This window comes from Salvia splendens, unplaced genomic scaffold (genome assembly GCF_004379255.2).
Source record: "Salvia splendens isolate huo1 unplaced genomic scaffold, SspV2 ctg523, whole genome shotgun sequence".
NCBI lineage: Eukaryota > Viridiplantae > Streptophyta > Magnoliopsida > Lamiales > Lamiaceae > Salvia > Salvia splendens.
The window spans coordinates 1-23,290 of NW_024599179.1; the positions used below are offsets into that span (position 1 = coordinate 1).

General features: G+C 42.6%; 3 protein-coding genes and 1 pseudogene across 4 annotated transcripts; 1 reads left to right on the forward strand and 3 right to left on the reverse strand.

Annotated features, from left to right (window-relative positions):
• Positions 1–896: 896 nt before the first annotated feature.
• Positions 897–5,122, forward strand: LOC121790471 (annotated as a pseudogene).
• Positions 5,123–5,401: 279 nt separating this feature from the next.
• On the reverse strand, positions 5,402–6,630 carry LOC121790470. Of its 2 annotated transcripts, none has more exons than XM_042188676.1 (2): positions 6,476–6,630; positions 5,402–6,242 (listed from the first exon to the last, which is right to left on the reverse strand). In XM_042188676.1, exon 2 carries the CDS (start codon positions 6,218–6,220, stop codon positions 5,477–5,479), a length of 744 nt encoding a protein of 247 aa, XP_042044610.1. In that variant the 5' UTR covers positions 6,221–6,242; positions 6,476–6,630; the 3' UTR covers positions 5,402–5,476. The 2 variants fall into 2 exon arrangements, with proteins under 2 accessions (XP_042044610.1, XP_042044609.1); XM_042188675.1 differs by having other exon boundaries at positions 5,402–6,248; positions 6,476–6,626.
• An 11,225-nt stretch (positions 6,631–17,855) lies between these two features.
• LOC121790469 (aspartyl protease family protein At5g10770-like) lies at positions 17,856–19,531 on the reverse strand. Its single transcript, XM_042188674.1, has 2 exons — positions 19,260–19,531; positions 17,856–19,121 (listed from the first exon to the last, which is right to left on the reverse strand). The coding sequence occupies exons 1-2, from the start codon at positions 19,342–19,344 to the stop codon at positions 17,920–17,922; spliced, it is 1,287 nt and encodes a 428-aa protein (XP_042044608.1). The 5' UTR covers positions 19,345–19,531; the 3' UTR covers positions 17,856–17,919.
• A 500-nt stretch (positions 19,532–20,031) lies between these two features.
• On the reverse strand, positions 20,032–22,999 carry LOC121790468 (pre-mRNA-splicing factor CWC25 homolog). Its single transcript, XM_042188673.1, has 4 exons — positions 22,728–22,999; positions 22,477–22,609; positions 22,192–22,359; positions 20,032–21,144 (listed from the first exon to the last, which is right to left on the reverse strand). The coding sequence occupies exons 1-4, from the start codon at positions 22,913–22,915 to the stop codon at positions 20,149–20,151; spliced, it is 1,485 nt and encodes a 494-aa protein (XP_042044607.1). The 5' UTR covers positions 22,916–22,999; the 3' UTR covers positions 20,032–20,148.
• Positions 23,000–23,290: the final 291 nt, after the last annotated feature.

A 23,290-nucleotide genomic window follows, 5' to 3' on the forward strand; every position in this document is an offset into this window, starting at 1 on the left:
ATATTAATATATCATTGATCAACGTAAATCAAAATCAATCAACTATGAAATATAAGATATCAACATTCATCCTGTTAATCTGAACGTGAGTATAATTGCCACGAAAAAATATGATTGTTTCACCTAGATCATTTAAATTGCACGAGCATCTAATGTAAATCTCAATATTAATAATTATGGATTATCTAATGTTAAAGTTGCTTGTAAGACTAAGGACTGAGGATCTCACGCATGAAATAGATTATTTGTCCACAACCGCTTCAAGCTAACAAGAATGAAATGTTTGTCTCATAAGGTGGCGTTCGGTTGTCATGACTAATATCATGAGACTATCCATATAGGATTAAGTTGTGGATTATTTTAGTTGGAGGGATGAGGCTATGACTAATATCATGAGACTATCCATCTAGAATTAAGTTGAAGGGTTCAATCTTATGAACCAAACATGATACATATTTAATCATGATATTAATCTTGCTAACCAAACACCCCCTAATAGTACTAGTATGTTATTACCCCACACTTTTAAAAGAACAAATACTTGCATTTGATTCTCTAAGTGCTGCGTTTTGATGCACAACATAGATCCTAGTACGTCTAATTATCTATAGGTTCGGGAACCACAAGTCTTATCACATTCTTAGAGTTCGAATAATGACTCTCTATAATGACTCAAACTCTCGATTATAATTGAAATGAAATATTTACCCATTGAAATGTGCTTCGAACGAATGCGCTCTAAGTCTTAGTAACCTTAATTAGTAAAAAAATAATCCTAAATCAGTAGTATAAAAAATAATCGTTCAATGGTATAATCCCACGTGTTTCTTATCTTGCGGTGGACCAAATTCATTGATTTCCATCGCAAAACAGCTGCAAATCTCCATTGCAGTAAATAGTAAGCCTAAATCCACTAGTATTTTGTTTCTTCTCAAATTTACCCTCTCAATCTTCCATTTTTACGAAAAGATCTTCATTCATTCTCCATTAACGATTTATCATACCTTCATTTTAATTGCCTTTTTCGTTTTTCTCTTTTACCGCAACCAAACTAAGAAATTAACCGCCTCAACGAGTCGTATATCATAATTGAAGTGCTTTTGGAAAATTGAGCCAGCTCCAGATCGCATGCGCTTTTTGATCGAAGCCGCAGAGATCTCTCTGTAATCCTCTCCATCGGAGTCCCCGCGGCTCTGATTGTTGCGCAATTATCTTCGAGGATTCGATCTTTCTCCCGTGGAAAAATCGGAAATTGGACGAGTTGGAGGCGAGGATTAAACGTTTCATTTCAATTCCGCTTTTTTTTTTATGTGAGTACAGTTTAATTTTCTGCGTTGTGATGTTGATTTGTAGATTATAGGCTTGTTTTGTCTATATTTGACTTTCTTTGCTGCTTAGGGTTCGGTAGTGAATGCTCACTTTGAATTGGCTTCTTGCAACCCTTCAATTTTGTAATTGGTTTCAATTTCCTACTTTATATCATGTATACTTGAATTTTCAATTCGAAAAATGTTTTCTTTTTTTGTTTCGGCCTTTGAAGTTATTGGTCAAGATTTTAATGTTTGAATTGATGCTTTCTTTTGGTGTTATGTAAACGTTTAGTTTCGTAGGTATTTTTCAGTTTCTGCGGTGGTTGAGATTGTTCATGCAATCTAATTATATTATTGAGTTACTTTCCTTGTAGTTACCTGGTAACTTAAGTTGGATAAATGTCATATCAAGTGGAAGAAATGGATTATGCGCCTGCTGACTATGAAATGGGAGAAGTAGAAGAAGATATGTATTTTGCTGGTCGAATAATGGGAGGGGACACAGAATCTGAGGATGAGGATGAACATGATAATTTGGTTAGTTCAATAGCACCTTCAAATTTTATGATTGTTGATATCACTATAATCTTTTCAATTGTTATTGCCTGTGGTTTTATTATTGGCGAATATGATAACTTGAATGTTGGATTAGGACAATAAGATCACTGATACATCGGCTGCTGAGGCTCGGAGAGGGAAGGATATCCAAGGAATTCCATGGGAGAGGCTAAGCATAACTAGGGAGAAGTATAGACAGACTAGACTAGAACAGTACAAGAATTATGAGAATGTACTCCACTCGGAGGAATCAGAAAAGGTAATAATTAGTCTTATTTGCTATATGGTAGCTGAACAGAGTTAGATTGCTTTTGCTTCTAGAAAAGTATAAACTATTGTTTTATTGTTTGTAAAAGTGGTATAAATTTTGTGGTTCTCTCTTCTGGGTTTGTTAGGAATGCAAAGTAACTAGGAAAGGTGGAGCATATTATGAATTCTGGCAGAATACCAGATCAGTAAAATCAACCATTCTTCATTTTCAGGTAATTGGTTCTGTTCTCTTTTGATGCTTGCTGATCTTTCTAATGACCGTGAGTGCTTTGGTACCAGGCCAGCTAAATAATTGGATTGAACATTGTGTCTTTGATATTCTTTTCTTTTTCTAACTTTCTTCTTTATATGTGCTCTCTGTTTGGGATGATAGTAAATGAAGGATTACAATGTTCTTATCGGCTAAATTAAGTAGGTTTTATTGTGAAATGTGAAGTGTATAAATGTGCAATGATGTAATGATCTCTGGTTCCATGCTGAGTTTTCTCTCGTTAGTTGTGTTTGGATGTGCGTCCTGATTTGTTACAGCACATCAAAAAAGTCAAATTGTGAAATGTAATTTTAAATAGATGGCCACTGCCACTAGCAGTTTCACAATGAGGTTCAGTTAGATGCATAGAGCATGCTAATGCTACGCATTATCATGAATATTTTAAAAATGTGTATTGAGCATCAGTTTTTTTCTTTTAGAGATATCATATATTGAGCGTCATGGTTGATATGTATGTTGCATGCATGTTTTCTGAGTTTCTCCCTGTAAATGTTATTGCAGTTGAGGAACCTTGTTTGGTCAACATCAAAGCATGATGTTTACCTCATGTCGCATTACTCAATATTCACTGGTCTTCATTAAGTTCCAAAAAGACTGAAGTTCTTAATGTCTCTGGCATGTGGCTCCGTCAGAGGTACATCTCTTCCTAAATGAGATTTGTTGAGTAATTAAAGTATTGGACTTAATGCTTCCTTTGTAGTTAATTTTTCTGACTTTTGTATCTCTCTTTATAGAAACACCCTGGAAGCCTACTAGAAGGATTTACTCAAACTCAAGTTAGTACTCTGGCTGTCCGTGACAATTTGTTGATTGCTGGGGATTCCAGGGTGAGCTTATTTGCAAGGTAATTCTCTCCCATTAAAGATTTATTATTTGCCTTTTGTTTAGATTCAATTTCCATATCATGCAATTCACTACTAATAGTTGTTTATTGGCTGTTGTAATATAACCTTGATTATTGTTCTTTCTCAACCTTAGTTCCTGTCGAGATATTTTGAGGCGCTGCTCAATCTGTGCTAATTAAGTACTATCTTCCACGGTTACAGATCATATGAATGCTCAGATGCTTTTATACTGACGATGCATATTTTTATTTAAGTTTGGAATCTTTCTTGTCTCTTGATTGTTGAACGGATGTTCCTTCTGATGCAGTATCTAGATAGACCTGGTGTTAGCTTTGCACAAGGACAACTTATGATGATAATGCTATCACAAATGCAATTGAGATCTATGATGGTCCAAGGTTAGCTTTATTCTCAACTTATATTATGCCTTTGATAGCCTCTGGACCAAGAATTTATATATTCTATGATGTTTTACATTCACCAATCGTATTATGGAACTAATTCGTTTGAAATGCTTTCAGTGGCGCTGTTCATTTCACAGCATCAATAATGATTGTGGAGTGCGGGATTTTGATTTGGAAAATATCAGCTTGTTAGACATTTCTCCTATCCGTTTCCTGTAAATGTAAGTTCACTTGTTATAGCTTATAACTGTGATATAGTTGGATATAAGTTCCACGCATTGACATTTAATTTCAAATTGTTAGAACTTGTGAAGTTGCTATCTTGCACATATTTGAGAGGTTTTAGCACGAAGAAGATTGTGGACGATATACTTTGATTTATGTGTGAAACGTTGTATTGTATCTATGTGTGCACATGCTCTTTTATTTTGAGTCTGCCTCCCATGTGTTGTGCATGTGAGGTGTTGCGGTGGTATATATAAGCACAAGGATGACTTGATGATTTTTTACAGCACACTTCTCTAAGTCCGGATAACAAGATTATTGCTATTGTTGGCGACGATCCTGTTGGGATGCTCGTTGATTCACAAACTGGGAAGGTAGCATATTTTGTTTCTTGCATCAATTTCTTTTGGCCACTAAGAACATAGGCAATCGTATCAGAATGTCGGCTGAGAGGTGAGGTTGTGCTTTTATTTAATAATATTATATTTTGGTGCTATACCTTTTTTCTTTGCAGACCATTGGGTCTCTTCACGGGCATTTGGACTTCTCCTTTGCCTCTGCTTGGCATCCAAATGGCTACACATTTGCTACGGGGAACCAGGACAAGACATGCCGAGTCTGGGATGCTCGAAACCTATCTAAATCAGTTGCTGTACTGAAAGGAAATCTGGGTGCCATCAGATCAATCCGTTTCACATCTGATGGCCAGTTCATGGCCATGGCCGAACCAGCTGACTTTGTTCATGTGTATGATGTACAAAATGGTTTTGAGAAAGAGCAAGAAATAGACTTTTTTGGTGAGATATCTGGAGTTTCTTTCAGCCCTGATACTGAATCCCTGTTCATTGGGGTATGGGATCGCACTTACGGTAGCCTTCTTCAATACAACCGCTGTAGAAACCATTCATACCTCGACTCCTTAATGTGAGAATCTTGAATTCCTTTGGCAATTGTTGAGGAGAAACAACGGTAGCATCTCTCTGGCCACCTGGAAGAGGTCTGGTCTGAAGATGAATCAGTGTGTGCTGTATCTTGGACCAACTGTTGTGTCATCAAATAACACCATCCGGTGACGGGGCAGGTTATATAAGGTGCCTTGAATGCATTGTGATGCTGCCTCAAGTTGAATCAAGGCTAGGCTTGTCTGAAAATGTCATTTGGTGATGTGTATATGAAATATTCAATTTGTACCATTTAACTTTTTTTTTGGAGTAAAAGAATGCTGACTGTCTGCGATTAGACTTCATTGTTTTTATCTGTTGCTACCTTGTATGAAAGTGAAGCCTTAATAAACGGCCATTCCTTCGGGAAAATGCCTGAGGCGGATGCGGATGCATCGCTAAACAGTCCATTGGCCTTTGCTAGGCCGGATGATCAGTGCATCTGCCCTAATTGACTTCATGATCACACTTGTTAATCTCAGTTTGGGTACATTAATCACAATTATGATGTAATTAGGGTGGATGCATCGAGATCGAGTTCTGTTTCACTTGACATTAGGTCGAGAGCAACTCAAAGTTGGAATATGATATGATTGTGAAGAAAATCTGATAATTTGAATATGTTCAACTCTTGAAGTCTCAAAATTTGAATCTAGGACTCTACAAGTGGATTGTGTTGTACATGTTTGATTTCATTCTCAAATGAATGATCAACCAATATTTGTTTGAGAATGGTGTCTTCTTCCACCTGCAGCTGCTGCATACAATCTTCGAAAGCAGCAAGCAGCTCGGGACTGAACACGGCCGCATCTTGTTTCGTGTTGTCTCGTGGCATGGCAATGGCAGGAGCATTGTAGCTCCCAAATTTAGGTGTAACATAACTCCCAGGAGAGTAAATCTGGGCTTGCTCAACCATTTTCCGTCTCAGCCACGCAACGGCTGGGACTTTTCCCGACGACACATCCAGCGTTTTAAGCCCTCTCGCAACTGCCTTCCGTTTCCACCCTGTTTCCACCTCAGCAAAATCGACATCACACCTCTCATCCTCAGCCAATCCTTGCAACTCGACATCATCCCTGTGGATACGCTCAAGCAACGCGTCATACTCCTCCACCGTGTGGAAGCTCAGGCTCCTCTTCCCGTCTTTGAAATCCGACACGTCCTCTCGCAGCGTATGGCAGCTTTTGGAGCGTGTGAATAGGAAGGGATCTGCATTGGTAGGGGGAGGATGATCTGCAACATCAATTGATGGTGGAGTGAAAGTGGTGGTGTTGGTGTTGGCGATGTGTGATGCTAGTAATTCATCCCAAGCTGCGGATCTGCTTTGGAAGCCATGCCTCAGCTCTTCTCTAATACTCATCGATCGCGTTATCGCCTTCGAAGTTATGCATCCCATTTCTTCAACCACTCAACGATTTCTGCTTCTACAACATCAAAATTAAAGGAACTAAGCTTCAACCGAACTAAATTAGGGCGTTGATTTTATCATTTTAGTAACTCTGCATTGTTTGAATTCAAATTTCATGACTGATTATTGATATTTAATTTGTTAATGGTGAACGGCGAATAGATGATCGTGTGATAAAAAAAAAACAGAAACAATTGATGAAGTGATGAGAGAGAGATTGAGAGAATCGATTAGAACATGTACCTTGGATTGTGCAGGTAGAAACGCTGAGAATTGTGGCGATCTGAGCTGAGAAAATGGTGTGATATTTGTGGGGAAAAGTGAGAACACAAGCAGAGCAGGCAGGCGGAGGTGTGCTCTCTCTCTATATATTCTATATTGTGTAGAAAATAGTTGGGATGCGTGTGAGAGTTCACAAGCAGTTGTCGACACTTTGAAAATATTTGAGATTCAATAATTCAAGGGATAGGATCCCCTGCTGTGCATTTCTGCACAGCAGGGGTTGCTGCCTCAAACATTCAATTAAAATAATAATTTATTAATTTAATTAAATTAATTAATTAAATTGATTATTTTATTTCTTTGTGTGAGGCTGCAGCCCCTGCTGTGCATTTCAGCACAGCAGGGGATCCTATCCCATAATTCAATGGGCTGTGATTTGAATAATTATAAAGTCATGATTGAGGGTTAGGTTTTAAATTTGTGGGCCATCTTACTGATTTTGATTTCAAATCTAATCCCGTTGCGGGAGCCACGTTGGTGATACACTAATCACAAAACTAAATTTGATTAATATTTACACTAATCACAAAACTTATCGCCACGCTGTCAATTATTAAATCTAACTAAGAGCATCTCCAGTGGACTCGGACATCCACTAGAACTTCTCAAAAACAGCTTCTGCCACGTCACTAGGACTTCCCATCCCACTGCCACGTCACTAGGACATCCCCTTCACAATCCGCCCTTCCCATCGCCCTTCCCACTAGGACTTCCCGCAATAAAAAAAATCACAAATTCACAAATAAAGCAATTTACGTTTACGGAAATAAAATTACAACACGAATACGAACGGGAAAAATTAACAACTTCATTTTAAAAAAACATACATGATTTGAAAAAAAAATTACATAGTAATAAAACAAAAAAAGTACTAACATCAACGTCAACCCTTCCGTGTCCAAACCTCTTCGATAATATCGTTCTGAAGTCGAACATGGGCATCTGTTTGCAGCATGTCGGCAAATGCACGCATCCGCTCGACCTCTCCATGAGGTACCCCCATATTCACATTCGCGGTGGCCACGCCGTGACTTGGACCTGCACCCGTATCATCTTCATTGGTCCACTGAGTCAGTTCCGCAGCTTCATTTTCGACAATCATGTTGTGCATTATGATACATGCGTACATGACATCACCGATGTTGGGAATATACCACTGTCGTGCAGGACCCTTGACTACCGCCCATCGACTCTGGAGCACACCAAATGCCCGCTCCACATCCTTGCGCGCTGCTTCCTAACGGCTCGCAAAGTAGGACTTCTTTTGTCCGAGCGGATGCTTGATTGTCTTCACAAAGACGGGCCAGTTTGGGTATATCTCATCCGCCAAATAGTATCCCATATTGTGCTGGTTGCCGTTGGCGACGAAACTGATGGCGGGACCAACGCCATTGCACTGAGCATTGAACAGGGGCGACGACTGGAGAACGTTGATGTCGTTGTTCGACCCGGCGACTCCAAAATAAGCATGCCGTATCCACAGCCGGTAGTCAGCTACAGCTTCAAGGATCATCGTGGGATGCTTGGCTTTGAAGCCAGTAGTGTACATCCCCTTCCAGGCGGCGGGGCAGTTCTTCCACTCCCAATGCATACAATCTATGCTGCCCAACATCCCAGGGAACCCGTGCACCGACCCATGCATATCTATCAGACTCTGGCAGTCTTCGGGGGCTCGGACTCCGAAGATACCGCTCACTGAATATCGCTCTCACGCCCGCGCAAAAATTCTGCAGACACTCGACGGCTGTCGACTCGCCAATGTGGAGGTACTCGTCGAACATGTCGGCCGCGCCTCCGTATGCCAGTTGTCTGATTGCGACAGTGCACTTCTGTAAGGGCGTGAGTCCGGGTTTGCCAGCTGCATCCTCCCTGATCCTAAAATACAGGTATCTTCTCTCTAAAGCACCCACGATATGCATAAACAGCGGACGATGCATCCTAAAACGTCGCCGGAATAAGACATCCCCAAAACGCGGCTACGGAGCGAAGTAGTCCTGATACAACCGAATATGTGCAGCAACGTGGTCACGTGGTATTATAGTTCGACGACGGATCGGCCGATGTACCGCCACCTGCTGCCGCCGCTGCTCCCTCTGGTGTAGCAGCCTATCTATAGCACCTTCCACAGCGACCTCCAATTCATCCTCGCTATCACTGTCACTAGCCATTGTAGATATACTTGAAAATAGAGATGTAGAGAGAGAAACTTGTTAACACAAGTGGTGCGAATGAAATGAAGTTCAACGAGCCGTATATATAGAGTTTTAAAAAAAAATTAACATACTGGACGTCCGACCCTTGCCACAATGGCGGACGTCCGCCCGCCTGTCGCCGCAACGTCCGAGGACATCCGACGTCCTTACGGGACATCCGTATCCGAGTTGAAACGCCACAATGGCGGACGTCCCAGTCGCCCGTCGCGGATGTCCGACCGGACGTCCGCCATTGGAGATGCTCTAAGCTTTATTTTGGACGCTTTTATTTCATGCATTAATGTCAATTAAGATATGAATAGATTCATTAATAAAAAGCAGTGACTGGTCATATTTATAGAAAAGAATTTAGCAAAACAAATATTTATGGTAAATGTTTATTCTCTCTCCTTTTTACTTTGTCTTTAATTATTTATTTTATTCTCTTCTATTTTAACCTTTTATTTATTTATTTTCACTTTATTTAACTAACTAAACTAATCTATTTCTTTAATTTCTATACTCAAAGGAAGCAATTCAACTATAGTAGTAGAACGGAAGAAAATCACAGTTGTTGGTAACAGCAGGCCTCATAAGTAATAAAACAGGCCAGGCCTTCTTTACAGATTTATGTCTCAACCAATTCAAATACTACTATACATATTTGGGCCCAACATATGACTCTCACCAATCAATCACTAATTCTTTTTAACTGTATATACTGTTTTTTTTTTGTTTTCACACTTATTTTTTCATAGAAAAAATCAACGTCACTATGTTATATACTGTACTGGTAATGTATGAATGTGTTATTTTGTGAAACAAATAGTCATCTCAATTATTCTCTTGGTCTCTATTTTGGGAGCACTTGTTTTTTTGTAAATTCATGTATTTGAATTCCAATCCATTTTTTGATCAACATTCACCAAATCAAATTCGGTATCAATGGGCTATATTAATTTTATTAATCACTTATATTACTATTCCCAAAAAATTCTAAGCTTAAAATTTGATCAAACCATATGTAGAATTCAAATATATAACTATGCTAGATGATATATCAATTAAATACTAGTAATCCGTATTTACTAACGTATAGCCCGTTAAATTTGATGGAAAATCACTTTATTTTGCAATTATAATCACATTATATAATCTGTTGGAGTAGTTTTTATACTATGAATTACTTGGAGTATATTATTTTTAATTGATCCATTTACAACTGTTAGATGCTACAGTTTAAATAGGAATATTAATCTCAACCAGGTAACCAAATAAATATTAATTTGATTGGTAGAAAAAAAAACATTTTTATATAAGTTTGAATTGATAATGTGTATTTATAAAAATTCGATGTGATATTTTTAGAAAAATAAGTAGAAAAAATGTCGTATGATTATATTTGTCATTGTCTACTATACAGGCCCAATCGAAATCTATTATCACTAGTAAATTTACCATATTATATTACGAAATACAGTATATATTGAGAAAACTACAATATAAAGATAAGAATGCATTTCACAATTTTGGAAAACTATTGGCAACTGTAAATGGATGCATGTCCACATTCAACCAGTATCCATCACACACATGCCTTTCATTTCTTTATGGTTTCTATCTTCAATAATTAGTATTTCCAACCAATAAATTAATAATGATAATGATAATGAAAATAATTATTAAATAACAATAATGATAATGATAATGACAATGATTACTGTTTACTATGGTTGTCGTATAAAACCTTCTAATTTGTCATACTATTAGTTAAATAAACAATGCTAAGTTAAAAACAATTATCTAAATTTTGATCTAATTTAGTTGTGGCAAGAAGATCGTACTAGTTATACGTTTAAATTTTGCCAATGCTTCTACTATAAATCATTCGAAGTTTATAAATTTGATACATTTGAATACAAAGGAAGACATGATGCGTTTATAAATATTTGTACTACATACAAATTGAAGTAGAATAACTATACACAATGATTGATATCAACATTTTATACAACAGAATTCTTAAACAACAAATATGCATCAAATTAGCGACAGCCACCAGCAGCAAATCCAATTCTTGAATTAGCTACATCATACACAACTTGTGTAGTCTGCTGCTGCTGGTTGCCGATTGATGAGTCGGCGAATTTTCGATGATGATGAATGCTTTCGATGATGATGAATGCTCGTAAAAATAAATTACGACACAGAGAATTTTACGTGGTTCGAGTTACTGAGGTAAATCTACGTCCACGGGGAGAAACGGGGGCAGGTTTGTATTGCTTGATCTGCGAATTACAGCTTACAACACAGACTTGCTATATGATTATTTCTCTAGAGAGATTCTAACCCCTCTCTATCAGATCTAAGTCCTATTTATATATTGAACTAAGATCGTGGCTTGCATCACCACCCTAAGTCGTGGATGTCGTGTAGGTCATGGCCTAAGATCGTGGCCTGAGTTGACGCCACGTGGTAGTGGGTGTGTTGGAAGTTGTGGAAATCCTGCATGGGTCCACTAACTCCTTGTTCGGTCGAATACTGAGACCGAACTGCTTTGGTTGCCGATCTGAGAGTAGAGCTTGATGCCGACCTGAGAGCAGAGCTTGATTGGTTGGCTTTTACCGAGCTGTAGGCTGAGGCCGAACTCTTTGGTAATGCCGAACTCCTCCGAACTCTTTGGTAATGCCGAACTCATACTCTTCCTTGGGCTTTGGGCTGATGGGCCGTCACTGCTGTTGGGCTTGTTTAGTTCGTACCCCATCACTACCCCCCCCGAAAGACGAAGTGAATCACTTCGGCGAAGCGAGTCACTTCGGCATTCTGGATAAAAGTACGGGGGAGGCTGACGTCAGGGGACATGCCTTGCATGTGACTGCATTAAATGCGACAGTAAAATCCGGCCGTTGAATCCTGAAAAGGTGGGATTCGAAACGGTGCGACGATTTTGAAATCTTCGCCGAATCTGATAAATATGCTCTTTCTTCCTCATTTGAACACCTTTGCTGTTGCGTCTTCTATACTCTCTCTTTCTCGAGAAATTTTCTTCCGCTTTCAAGAGCTTCTTCAGACTTTCTTCACTTTCAAAAGTAAGAAAAATGTCTTCTTCTTCTTCTTCGGTGTCGGGTAGCGGTAGGAAAGGGGATAAGGGGTCTTCTAGCCGGAAAGAATCCGGGAGAAGACCGTAGAGTATTTTCACAGTATCTTGAGTAAGGATACTGTGATATCCCTTCACGAGAAATATTTTTTACCTGGGGGGAAGGCGGTGGTTCCCGACGATGATCATAGGGCTAACGACCCGCCGGAGGGTTATGCCACCGTTTACGAAGCCTGCTTAGAATGCGGGCTTCGTTTTCCTCTTCCCCCACCTTTTGTAGAGCTTCTTGATTTTTTTCAACTCCCTTTAGGTCAGGTGACTCCGAACTCTTGGAGGCACTTATCGGCTTTGGCTGCCGAACTGCGTAGGCTAGATAAGGATCTGTCTCTGAGGGCAATCCTTAATTTTTTCCAGTTTAAAAGGAAGGGATCTTGGTTTTACTTGATCCCCTTACAGCCTTTTAGGGCCTTCTGCAGAACCAAGTGGCCGAAATGGCAAAACCGTTTCTTTTTTTATAATAGGACTTCGGCTCCGGGCTTTCCTTGGAGAAGGCCGAAGTCCGTGATTCCCCATCCTCGGTTAGAACCGTTGGCCGAGCTCGAGGGCGAGCTCAATAAGATTCCTATGATTAGGAAACAGTATTCGGAAACTGAGCTCGTCAAGGGCGACCTCGTGTTCAATATCTCGTCTTCGGACGAAGAGGCCGAGGGTGAGGATTTCTCTTTATCTTTATGCTCTACTGCTTTAACGAAGAAAACTAACCTTGTTTTCTTGCTTTTTGGCAGTGTTCATGCTGAATAAGGCTATCCGAAAGTCCTCCGAGCTTGAGGAGCCGGAGAAAGAGAAGGCTACCAGCTCGGCGCCTGATGCCGAGAAGAATCCGAAGAGGCAAAAGACCTCTTCGGGTCCAAAGAAGCCGGAGTCGACTTCGGCAAGTAGGAAGGGGAGGACCCAGAAGCCCCCGAGAGCGCCAGAGAAAGACGTGGTCTTGGCGCCTCCTTCGGAGCATATCTGTGAGCCATTTTTATGGCCCACGGACTTCGCCGAGGTGAATTGTCTTCTTGATTCTTTGGCTTGGCTTCTGTCCTGTATTTTTGGTGCCCTCTGTTGACTTTTTTCCTTATCCATTTTCAGAGGAACGATATGCTCTCCAAGCTCGTCGCCGTCGAACTCTCCAAAGCGTCCAACGACTATGCTGAGATGCAGAGGAAATTGGCGGCTGCTTGTCACCGGGCCGAGCAGGCCGAGGCAAACTTTGAGAAAGCCAGAGCTGCTAGGATTTCGGCCCAGGATGAAGCTCAGTTTGCCAAAAACCAGCTCGTCATCCAGCGAGAGCAGACGAAACGGAGTGATGCTGCCGCCGTGGTTGCCCAGGGGGAGGCTCTCCGTGTTTACACGGAGAAACTCTTTTTGAGTAGCCAGTTCTCGGCTTTTGTCGGTAGTCTGGTAAGGCTAATTGCCGATAAGGGCGAGCAGGGGGCCGACGTCGTACTGCCTCTGTACAGCCGAGAGATAGCAGCTCGGCTTCAGAATCTGCCGCTCCTTGAGGAGCTCGCTTCATCTTCGGTCCTGCTTTCTGCAGACCGAGTCCGGAGTTGTCGAGCTGATCGGGACGAGAACCTGGAGGCTATCTTTGCCTCCGTGGGACCCGTTTCACCCGCTTCGACTTACAACGGAGAGGGTGAGGCCGAGCCGCTGGAGCGGGAGGCCGAAGTCGAGCGAGCCGGGCATCCGGAGAAGGAAGCCGATCAGGAGACGCAGCAGATCGGCTACGGTGGCGCCGAGCAGGCTGGGGAGAGCAAGGAGGCAGAGGCTGAAGCTGAAGCAGAGAAGGAAGCTGAACCTCACCGAGAAGGTGGAGACGAAGCTAGCGAAGTATGATTTCGTCTCCCTTCTCTTAGTTTAGTTTCTTCCTTTATGTAAAATGGCCTTGAAGCCCTCCTTGTATAGAAAAATTTTTTTTCTTATGAATGAAAAAATTCTTCTTTCTGCTCTTGTATAGCCTTTCGTACTCTCTTACTCCTGTTGTGGTTTACTACCTGCTCGGTAAGCTGAAATGCCGAACTGACGTAGCTGCTTTGTATTCTTAACTCTCAAGGAGCTGGAGGTACTTCACTGGAAGCGGCTGTACTCTTCGGCTTTAGACGAAGCTGAGAAAAGAGCTATAGCCGATCAGACGAAGAATGACGAGCTTCTGGCTCGTTTAGTGAAGCTGGATGCCGATAATAAGGACTTAGAGTCCGATAAGAATGATCTGGAGGCCGAGCTGAATACGACCATTGCTGAGAGGACTGCGTACGAGGATTACATCCGTGTGCGCGGGGGAATGACCATATCAGATGTTCAGAGTCGAGTTGACGAACTGTGGGAGGAATATAATGTACTCCGGAGGAACAATGCGCTGGAGAGCTCGGCTTGCCAACAAGTCGTGACATCATTGCGGCGCTGGGCTTCTCGGTACAACATTGTTCTTTCTCGGCGCCCCTCCATAGAAAGATTCCTTCGGCATATCGTGCCAACAGATGCTCGCACTCCAGATCAAACCTTTGATTCACTTGCTCAAAACCGTACTCCAAGTCAGCAACGAACTCTGGAACAGCCGGAAACGTCAAGACGAGAACAGGCTGAAGTTCGTAGAGGAGCTGTGATTATGAGTGAGCAAGATCAACAAATGCTTCGTGAAGAGACTCTTCGCCGCCGAGGTGCTAGGGCTTCCCGGGCTCAGAGAAGAGGTGGCAGGTCGATTAGAGCATCTCGTCGACCTGCTTATTCTGCAGCTGCCTGGAACGCCCGAACTCAGCTTCACGAGGATTTTGTGAATAGATGGCTCAACTTTAGCAACCCTGGACAGTAGAATAGTCCTTTGTAATAGCGTAACGCCATCTTGTAGGGTAGCGGAGTTGTGTGCCGAACAAGATTTGAAAATGAAATTTTGTTTTTGTTTTCGCTTCTAACACTGTGTATTTACAGCTTAGCGAAAAAATTTCATCGTACTTGTCCTCGGTCTTATGAAGTAAACTTCTTTGACCGGACTTGTCTTTGGTCTGATGAAATAAACATCTTTGACCGGACTCGTCTTTGGTCTGATGAAATAAACATCTTTGACCGGACTCGTCTTTGGTCTGATGAAATAAACATCTTTGACCGGACTCGTCTTTGGTCTGATGAAATAAACATCTTTGACCGGACTCGTCTTTGGTCTGATGAAATAAACATCTTTGACCGGACTCGTCTTTGTGTTCTAATTTGGCGATTTTCGTCGCCGGGATCGAACTTTCCCTTGTCCTAATTCGGCGAGTTTTATCGCGTGGATCGGACTTTCCCAGTTAACCGAAGTGGTCTTATGCAGTAAACCTCTTTGACTAGACATGGTCGTCCTCGGTCTTATGAGGTAAACTGCTTTGACCGAACTTGGTCGTCCTAATTCGGCGAGTTTTATCGCGTGGATTGGACTTTCCCTTGTCCTAATTCAGGCAAGTTTTATCGCGAGAATCGGACTTTTGTTGCAGTTCGTTTCAGACGAAGTGCTTGATTCTTAAGCAGAATTGTGGTCTTGTATCCTCTTTAGAAGCTTTGACACACAATCGTGGGCTTGTTGCAGCTCGTTTCAGACGAACTGCTTGTTTAAGCTGAATTGTGGTCTTGTATCCTCTTTAGAAGCTTTGACACACAATCGTTGGCTTGTATGTTCTAAAAAGGGGATCAGCCTTTGAAGAACGAGATACCTCAGTTTTATTTGTAAGAGACGACACTCACATAGACAGACACAACGCACGTAGAGACAAGAACAAGTAAAAAACAAAGAAAACACATAAGACTGACTGACCGGACTGTCTCTTACAAATGGAACTTTTTGAGGTTGGAAACGTACCATGTTCGGGGTACTTGTGCTCCTGCCGCGTGAGTCAATTTGTAAGACCCTTTGCCGAGGACTTCTGACACCCGATATGGACCTTCCTATGTGGGTTCGAGTTCGCCCAGCTTTTCTGCTCGGCTTACTTCGTTGTTTCTCAAGACGAGATCTCCCACTTGAAATTGCAGCTTCTTCACCCTTTGGTTGTAATACCGGGCTACTTGCTCCTTGTACTTGGCTGCTTTTAGGCAGGCCAATTCTCTTCTTTCTTCGGCAAGATCTAGTTCGGCTCTCAGTCCGTCACCATTCATTTCTGAGGAGAAATTGAGTTCGGGGACTGGATATGCCGATCTCAACCGAATCACGGCTTCAGTGCCGTACACCATCGAGTTCGGCTCCGGTGTGACTTCGGTCATTTCGCCGGCCTCTGATTCCGGCTGCTGTGATTGCTATGCTTGATGGTGCCGAACTGATTGCTCGGCACTTTTAAGCGCAATCTGCGAACACACTTGCTCTTTTTCGATCACCTCGGATGACCGCTATCTCTCCTTTAGTGGAGAAGGTGTTCGGCGAGGATGCCTCTGATCGCTATGACCGGGCTTCTTTTTGTCTTCTCTAGATGAGCTGTCTAAAGACCGTTTTCGACGGTCTGCCTCATCGGCACGAGAAAACTTGTCCGCAATGTCCCACATCTCTTGAGCTGTTTGCGGACCGCACTCCACGAGCTTTCTGTAGAGAGCTCCGGGCAGGATTCCATTTTGGAATGCCGAAATGACAAGTAGATCATTGAGATTATCTACTTGTAGGCATTCCTTGTGGAATCTCGTCATAAAATCGCTGATCTTTTCGTCGCGACCTTGACGTATAGAAAGCAGCTGAGCCGAAGTGCTTCTGGCTTCCGCTTTCTGAAAGAACCTCCTGTGGAAAGCATCCATTAGATCTCGGTAGGATCTAATGCTGCCTTGAGGGAGGCTATCGAACCACCTTCTTGCGTTCCCGATTAGCAGCTCGGGAAACAGCTTGCACATGTGGACCTCATTGAGACCCTGGTTCGCCATGTTATACTGATAGCGTCCCAGGAAGTCATGAGGATTCACCAACCCGTCATAAGTCATCGACGGAGTTCGGTAGTTCTGTGGAAGGGGAGTTCGGGTAATATCGTCCGAGAACGGAGTCCTCAATGCTCCGTACATGGCGAACCCGACATTTCTTCGGTATGGAGGAGATGGAGTTCTCCTGTGATTCCGGTACCGAGGATTCTTTCTTCTGGAAGACATGATACTACTGCGGTAGTGACTGTCTCGTATGGAGGGAGAGGGAGAATCCGCCGTTTTCGCCTCCGGCTGCTTTTGGCTTCTCTGCAGGAAGGTTAAGAATTCCTCCTGCTTTTCAGCCAAAAACAGCTTGACAGCCTCGTTCAAATCGGGCTGCTGGGAAGACTCGGTGTGACGGCTTTTGGAGCGGCTTGTTCCTCCGCCATGAGAACTGGTGGTGGATTTATCCCTAGGCTGTTTTCCAGACCTATGGGATGGATTGGCTTCCTCCTGGTTCTCACGGGCAGGAATACGGGTACTCTGCGATCTGGTATGCATTTTTGGGTTGAAAAAATGGTCAAAAATTCGCTTTATCACAAATTTGGTTCTCTGTTTCCCACAGACGGCGCCAGTGATGAGTCGGCGAATTTTCGATGATGATGAATGCTTTCGATGATGATGAATGCTCGTAAAAATAAATTACGACACAGAGAATTTTACGTGGTTCGAGTTACTGAGGTAAATCTACGTCCACGGGGAGAAACGGGGGCAGGTTTGTATTGCTTGATCTGCGAATTACAGCTTACAACACAGACTTGCTATATGATTATTTCTCTAGAGAGATTCTAACCCCTCTCTATCAGATCTAAGTCCTATTTATATATTGAACTAAGATCGTGGCTTGCATCACCACCCTAAGTCGTGGATGTCGTGTAGGTCATGGCCTAAGATCGTGGCCTGAGTTGACGCCACGTGGTAGTGGGTGTGTTGGAAGTTGTGGAAATCCTGCATGGGTCCACTAACTCCTTGTTCGGTCGAATACTGAGACCGAACTGCTTTGGTTGCCGATCTGAGAGTAGAGCTTGATGCCGACCTGAGAGCAGAGCTTGATTGGTTGGCTTTTACCGAGCTGTAGGCTGAGGCCGAACTCTTTGGTAATGCCGAACTCCTCCGAACTCTTTGGTAATGCCGAACTCATACTCTTCCTTGGGCTTTGGGCTGATGGGCCGTCACTGCTGTTGGGCTTGTTTAGTTCGTACCCCATCACCGATGATGCCGATGCTGTCTCGTATATCCGAGTTCCCGGCTAACGACAAGCACGTCGTCCCCTTCTCCACCTCCAACAGAAGATTGTGCGGCGCCATCTTCAGCGCCGCCCCTCCCTGGAACCCCATCTCAACCGCAGGCACAACCGAGGCTATCGCGCCCGTTGTCCCAGCAAAGCACGCGTCCAAAATGGAATACGCCTCAACCAACTTAAACCTCGGAGATATGACCCTCACCAACGCCTCCCTCAGGGCCGTGTACACCGGCCCTGCCAGCCGCGATATGGTGGTGCCAGAGTCGATGATGGTTGGGATACTATAGTCTGACGCTGGCACGGCCAACGCCCTCCCAGAGACTGTTATGGCCGTGAGCTTTACAAAGTACAAGGAAGGATCCCGGGAGTCGGATAGCAGAGGAGTGAAGCTCGATGGAGAGGAAGTCGAATGAGATCCAACGGAGAGATAGCCTCCCGAGCCAGAGGCGGTTGGGAGGCAGTAAGAGAAGGCCATCCCGTATTTCGTTGAGAGCTGGGACAGCATGGACAGAGAGCTCTTTGCGAAGCCAACCAGACCGGCTGACTTCCCGAATAGGCCATCGTTGTTCTGACCACACCCGTAGACGAAACCAGGGAGCGTCTCAGAGCCAAAGGTGAGAGTGTCTTTGCTCAAGAAGCCCTGAGAGAAGGACTGATCACCATATGTTGCAGTGTACACACATTTATCCGATTTCGTGCACATGGGGCTATTGAGTGTGGCAGATTTCAACGAAGAGCACTCGGTTGCTTCGCACGATAGAGTTTTATACGTGTTTGAAGACGAAGGGTTGAAGAAAGGAGCAGCTTGTGGATGGCAATAGGCCAAACAGGGCTGGCACTGAATCCACGAGAGGGAGCTTCCCGTGTCCACAACGACCGGATAGTAAGTAGCCGGGCTCCCTACCCCAATTTTGGTGTAGTAATTCCCTACACCGAGCGAAAAACCTGGATTCAAGGGGGCGCTAACGAAAGCGCCCTCTATCAATCCACTGGGAAAAACAGTTGCTGCTGTCAAGTTCTTTTCGAGTCGTGAATTGAGAAACTTGACGCGGGCGTTGTCCTGAGCAAGGACGTCCGAGAAGGAGAGTGAGGCGGGGACATGATCAAGAGGCAGCTTTAGCTGGCCAAGTTCTGCAAGAATCAATATGTCAGTAAAGTAGACAACATATGTTTATGCAATGCTTAAAAAAAGGAAACATCAAACATCAAAGTAGACAACATATGTTTATGCAATGCTTAAAAAAAGGAAACATCAAACATCAAACATGCCTTGATTGAGTCTAATGGCAGATGTTCCAATGACCAAGTGAAGAAGAAGAAGAAGAAGAAGAAAAGAAGACAAGAACAGCTCCATTTCTGCAATTTGTTTTCACCCTCAAAACTGGGGGATTTTTATAGCAATGACATTAAGATTGTTAAACAATCAGTTGAGAGGTCGAGGTTGGAAGGGACGTGTTACACTGACTTGTGAGGTCCTCTCAACCAAGATGAGTAAATATGTGGTTGAGACATCTATTGTGTCTTAGTTTTAGGGGCCCATTTCCTTTGCTTTTTGAAAGGCTGCTGATTGAGGAATCAAGAATCCACCACCTGTATAAGTACGTTCCCACGGTTCAGGAACCGCCCGTTCTTTTTCCAAACCATCGATTCCGGTTCCGGAAAATGTTGAACCATAACCAGCCCGTGAAGCATTTTTGGTAGTTCCTGTCCGAATCAGGAACTGGACTGCCAAAACTGATAGCACGGGTCGGGTTGAACCGCCGGATGCCGGTTCCAATTCTGAACCGGCAATCTAGTTAAAACGCCCACGTCTAGTAATAACTAAATCCATCTCCCTTGCTATTCATCACGCAACTTAGGAAAAAGAAACCAGGTGGTAGTTCATATGTCACGTACCTCTTGAGAAATTTTGGCTTTAACATTAATTGAATAATTATTCATTCATATATACTATATTAAAGCAAGAGAGATCTTTTACTATTATAAATTAATTTGCGCCTGTGAATATGACTGCATGTGGAGAATTTGTAGCTCACATAAATTTAATGAAACTGAAAACATTTAAGCGAAAACCACACAGAATTACAAACCCGGTAAAGGAATTCTGTATTTATGGTTACATATTTTACCAGAAAAAATTTGGATCTCTGTCGCCAAATTAGGCTCTCCGGAAAGCATTGCTCTCACCGTCGGATCGCCGCTGTGAATAATATGCACGGCGACGCACACTCTCCTCGATCGTTGAACTTCCTCCTTTCTCAGCTCCATAAACACTTTTCTGAGTAGCATCCAGGAAGTTTCTACCAGAAGTGGCATGATAAAGAATGGCTTCCTTTGCTTCAGCATCTTCTGCTTTCTTTATACGAGTCCATCTTTGTTCCTCGTGCCGCTGAGCATTCATTTCCATCTCCTTCAGTTTAGCAGCTCTCTCTTCTTTTGATAGTTTACCAGCTTTTCGGTGCCTATTGTTTGACTCAGGCCTTGGTGGCTTAACAGAGGTGCTTGAATAAGAATAACTACTCTTCTCATGACGAGGTTCATGCTGCTGTTCTGAAGAACCTTCCTTATTGGATTCATAATGACTACTCCTACTTCTATGTTGATCATCATCAACTCTGTCGTTTTTGCGATTAGGACTGCCACTTTGCCTCCGATCTTTGTGCTCATCGTATGGCCTCCGATCTCTGTGCTCATCGTTTGGCCTCCTATCTCTGTGCTCATCGTTTGGCCTCCCATCTTTGTACTCATCTTGGTATTTCTTTCTTTTACCATCTCTTTCACTCAATTCATCATCGGAAGTATGGACTCTCTTACTCGAATGCTTTTCCGATCTGGATCCTTTGTGACGACTCTCTCTGTGTTTCTCCACTGTCAAAGAGGCATCCTGAGAGCCACTTGGCCTCCGATCTTTGGACTCATCATAATATTTCTTTCTTCTACCATCTCCTTCACTCAATTCATCATCAGAAGCATGGATTCTCTTACTTGAATGTTTTTCAGATCTGGAGCCCTTGTGGCGACTCTCCTTGTGCTTTTCCAGGTCATCCTCAGAGTCATTCTCCGACGACAAATTCGTGCTGTGTTTGGGCTTCTTTTTGTGATGTTTTTTCTTGTGTTTCTTTCCATCCTTGTTTTTATTCTTCTGTGCTTCTACCTGAAATCGACAATTGGCCATAAAAGTCACGATTACACTCAAATCAAGGGTACATGACAGCATAATGCTCGCCCACCACACACCTACATGGAAACTATTAAACCATTGCAAGCATAACTGCATAATAGATTAGGGTGTCTAAAACACATCCTAAATGCAACGTTGAATCAGAAACAAGTTATGGACTTAATTGATTTCCCAGGAAGAACTTTATTTTTGGTGAGACGGGGATTTGTTGTGGAACTATTTGGTTATGATTTCTCTATTGCTAGGACCTAGATGAATATAGATCATGTCATGATCAGGTGTTACTATTAGCACATCCTACAACATGCAAAAATTTCTGCCTTACATGAAGACAATGTCAAGGACTTCAAGGTTTAATTTCAGTCTGACATGAAGAAAATTTCAAGGATCGTAATTAAACAGCAATACGAAAATAAGGTCTATAAAATCCTTGGCTACTGGAAGAACACAAATATACTTGAAAGCTCACAGTCACAACACCAACACGAAGGATGGTATATTTCATATAGTTACATAGTTATAGTAATCAACAAAGGTTTTAAACTAGCAGATTATCAGTGTAATACCATCTTCTGAAATTCACATACTCCTGCACTATACTGGCATGGCATAAATGAAATTGATGCTAGTAGACCCTTCACCAAATATTTAACGAGTCCTAAAGAGACATCCTACACAGCTTGGACATGAGAGCAAAGGAACAAAACTAGAAAAAAATGAGGTGATGGGACTACAAAAACTATCTCTAACAGACCCCCGAAGCATGAAATAATTAAGATATCATCTTGGCTGGCTATGGCAGGCAATGGAGCTTCAAAACACATCAGTTGCTATTTATCCAAGAATACCACTATTAGCTCTGCAATTAAACTCGGTCACATTCCATAAAAAAATCCCTCTTGCTAACAATAGCAATAATCTTCAACAAAATGGAGAATTTTCCAATCTACTTCTAGTTTTCTACTTATTTTTTTAGCCAACACAACGAACTAAGGATCCAACGGGCCACAGAAGACTTACTGATTTGCGGATCATGTCCATCTGGATGGGGTTCTTCTTGATGCGGGCTAGAGATTCCTGTTCACTCCGACGGATCGAAAGCAGGGGATCGAAAGTAAGCTTCCTCCACGAATCATTGGCTGACTGTGGCTTATCCTCAAACAAAGCTCCCAGTGAAGCTGGCTGCGGCTGCAATAACAATCACCATCCAATGTAAACTTGAAGCACCCTAATTCCAAATTTTTTTCAAACATACAAGATAAAGAAAGGGGGAAGACTCAATTTCAATTCAAACACAAACAGTACCTCCTTCGCAGAAGTAGAAGACGATGCAGCGGGCCCCGGCTCTGCCTTGGGCAATGATTCCAGAGCCTTGAATCCAGAACCCTTGCCCACAGCTAATCCAGAATCGTACAGAAACTCCAAACGCTCCTGGCCCCTGCCGAAATTCAACGCAACAATGTCAATATTAAATTTCTTGAAAAAGGAAACCCTAAGCCCTAATTGTAAAATCCCTAAAAAAAAGAGAAATCAATTTGAGGGGAAGGAGAAATTACGAAATAAGGCCGGCTTGTTCCTGAAGCTGGCGGAACTCGGCGCGGTCGCGCTCCTCGTGGATCTGCTTGCGGAGTTCCTCGAGCTTTCTCTGCTCGGCTTCGTGCTTTTGCTCTGCTTTCCAGACATTCTCGATGTTGCGGAGGCTGCCCGTGTGCCATCCCTTCTTGTTAAGAAACTTGAGCGCCATCGTTATTCGATGTTATGTCGATCGTAGAGCAGAGTTGGGCGGCGGAATGGTGAATTCCTCGATCGGAAGAGATAGATGGTCAGCTCAGCCGTCTATCTTAAAAAATGGGAATCGCTTAAATTTCTTTTATTAATACTCCACATTCAGAAATTTTAAAAATAAAAAGCGAACATACACGAAATTTGTTGTACAGTAAAAATTTGGGGTAATATCTTATTCCCTCTGCCTTAAAAAAATAAAAAAATTGTACTCTTTACTTTTTAATTTCCTTTTTAGTCCGTCCCACAAGAATATGCATTTTTTAATTTTGAAACTCTTTTCAATTTTGCATTAAAACTCGTGTCGTATGCAAAATGCATATTCTTTAGGGACGGA

Bases quoted from the DNA above. Each gene is read 5' to 3' on its own strand.
- LOC121790470 (XM_042188676.1), bottom strand. From the start codon at position 6,220: ATGGGATGCATAACTTCGAAGGCGATAACGCGATCGATGAGTATTAGA.
- LOC121790468 (XM_042188673.1), bottom strand. From the start codon at position 22,915: ATGGCGCTCAAGTTTCTTAACAAGAAGGGATGGCACACGGGCAGCCTC. The intron at 22,610-22,727 runs GTAATTTCTCCT...GAATTTCGGCAG, and splicing joins GAACAAGCCGGCCTTATTTC to GGGCCAGGAGCGTTTGGAGT. The intron at 21,145-22,191 runs GTAAGTCTTCTG...TGTCGATTTCAG, and splicing joins TGGACATGATCCGCAAATCA to GTAGAAGCACAGAAGAATAA.
- LOC121790469 (XM_042188674.1), bottom strand. From the start codon at position 19,344: ATGGAGCTGTTCTTGTCTTCTTTTCTTCTTCTTCTTCTTCTTCTTCAC. The intron at 19,122-19,259 runs GCATGTTTGATG...TGATTCTTGCAG, and splicing joins TGCCATTAGACTCAATCAAG to AACTTGGCCAGCTAAAGCTG.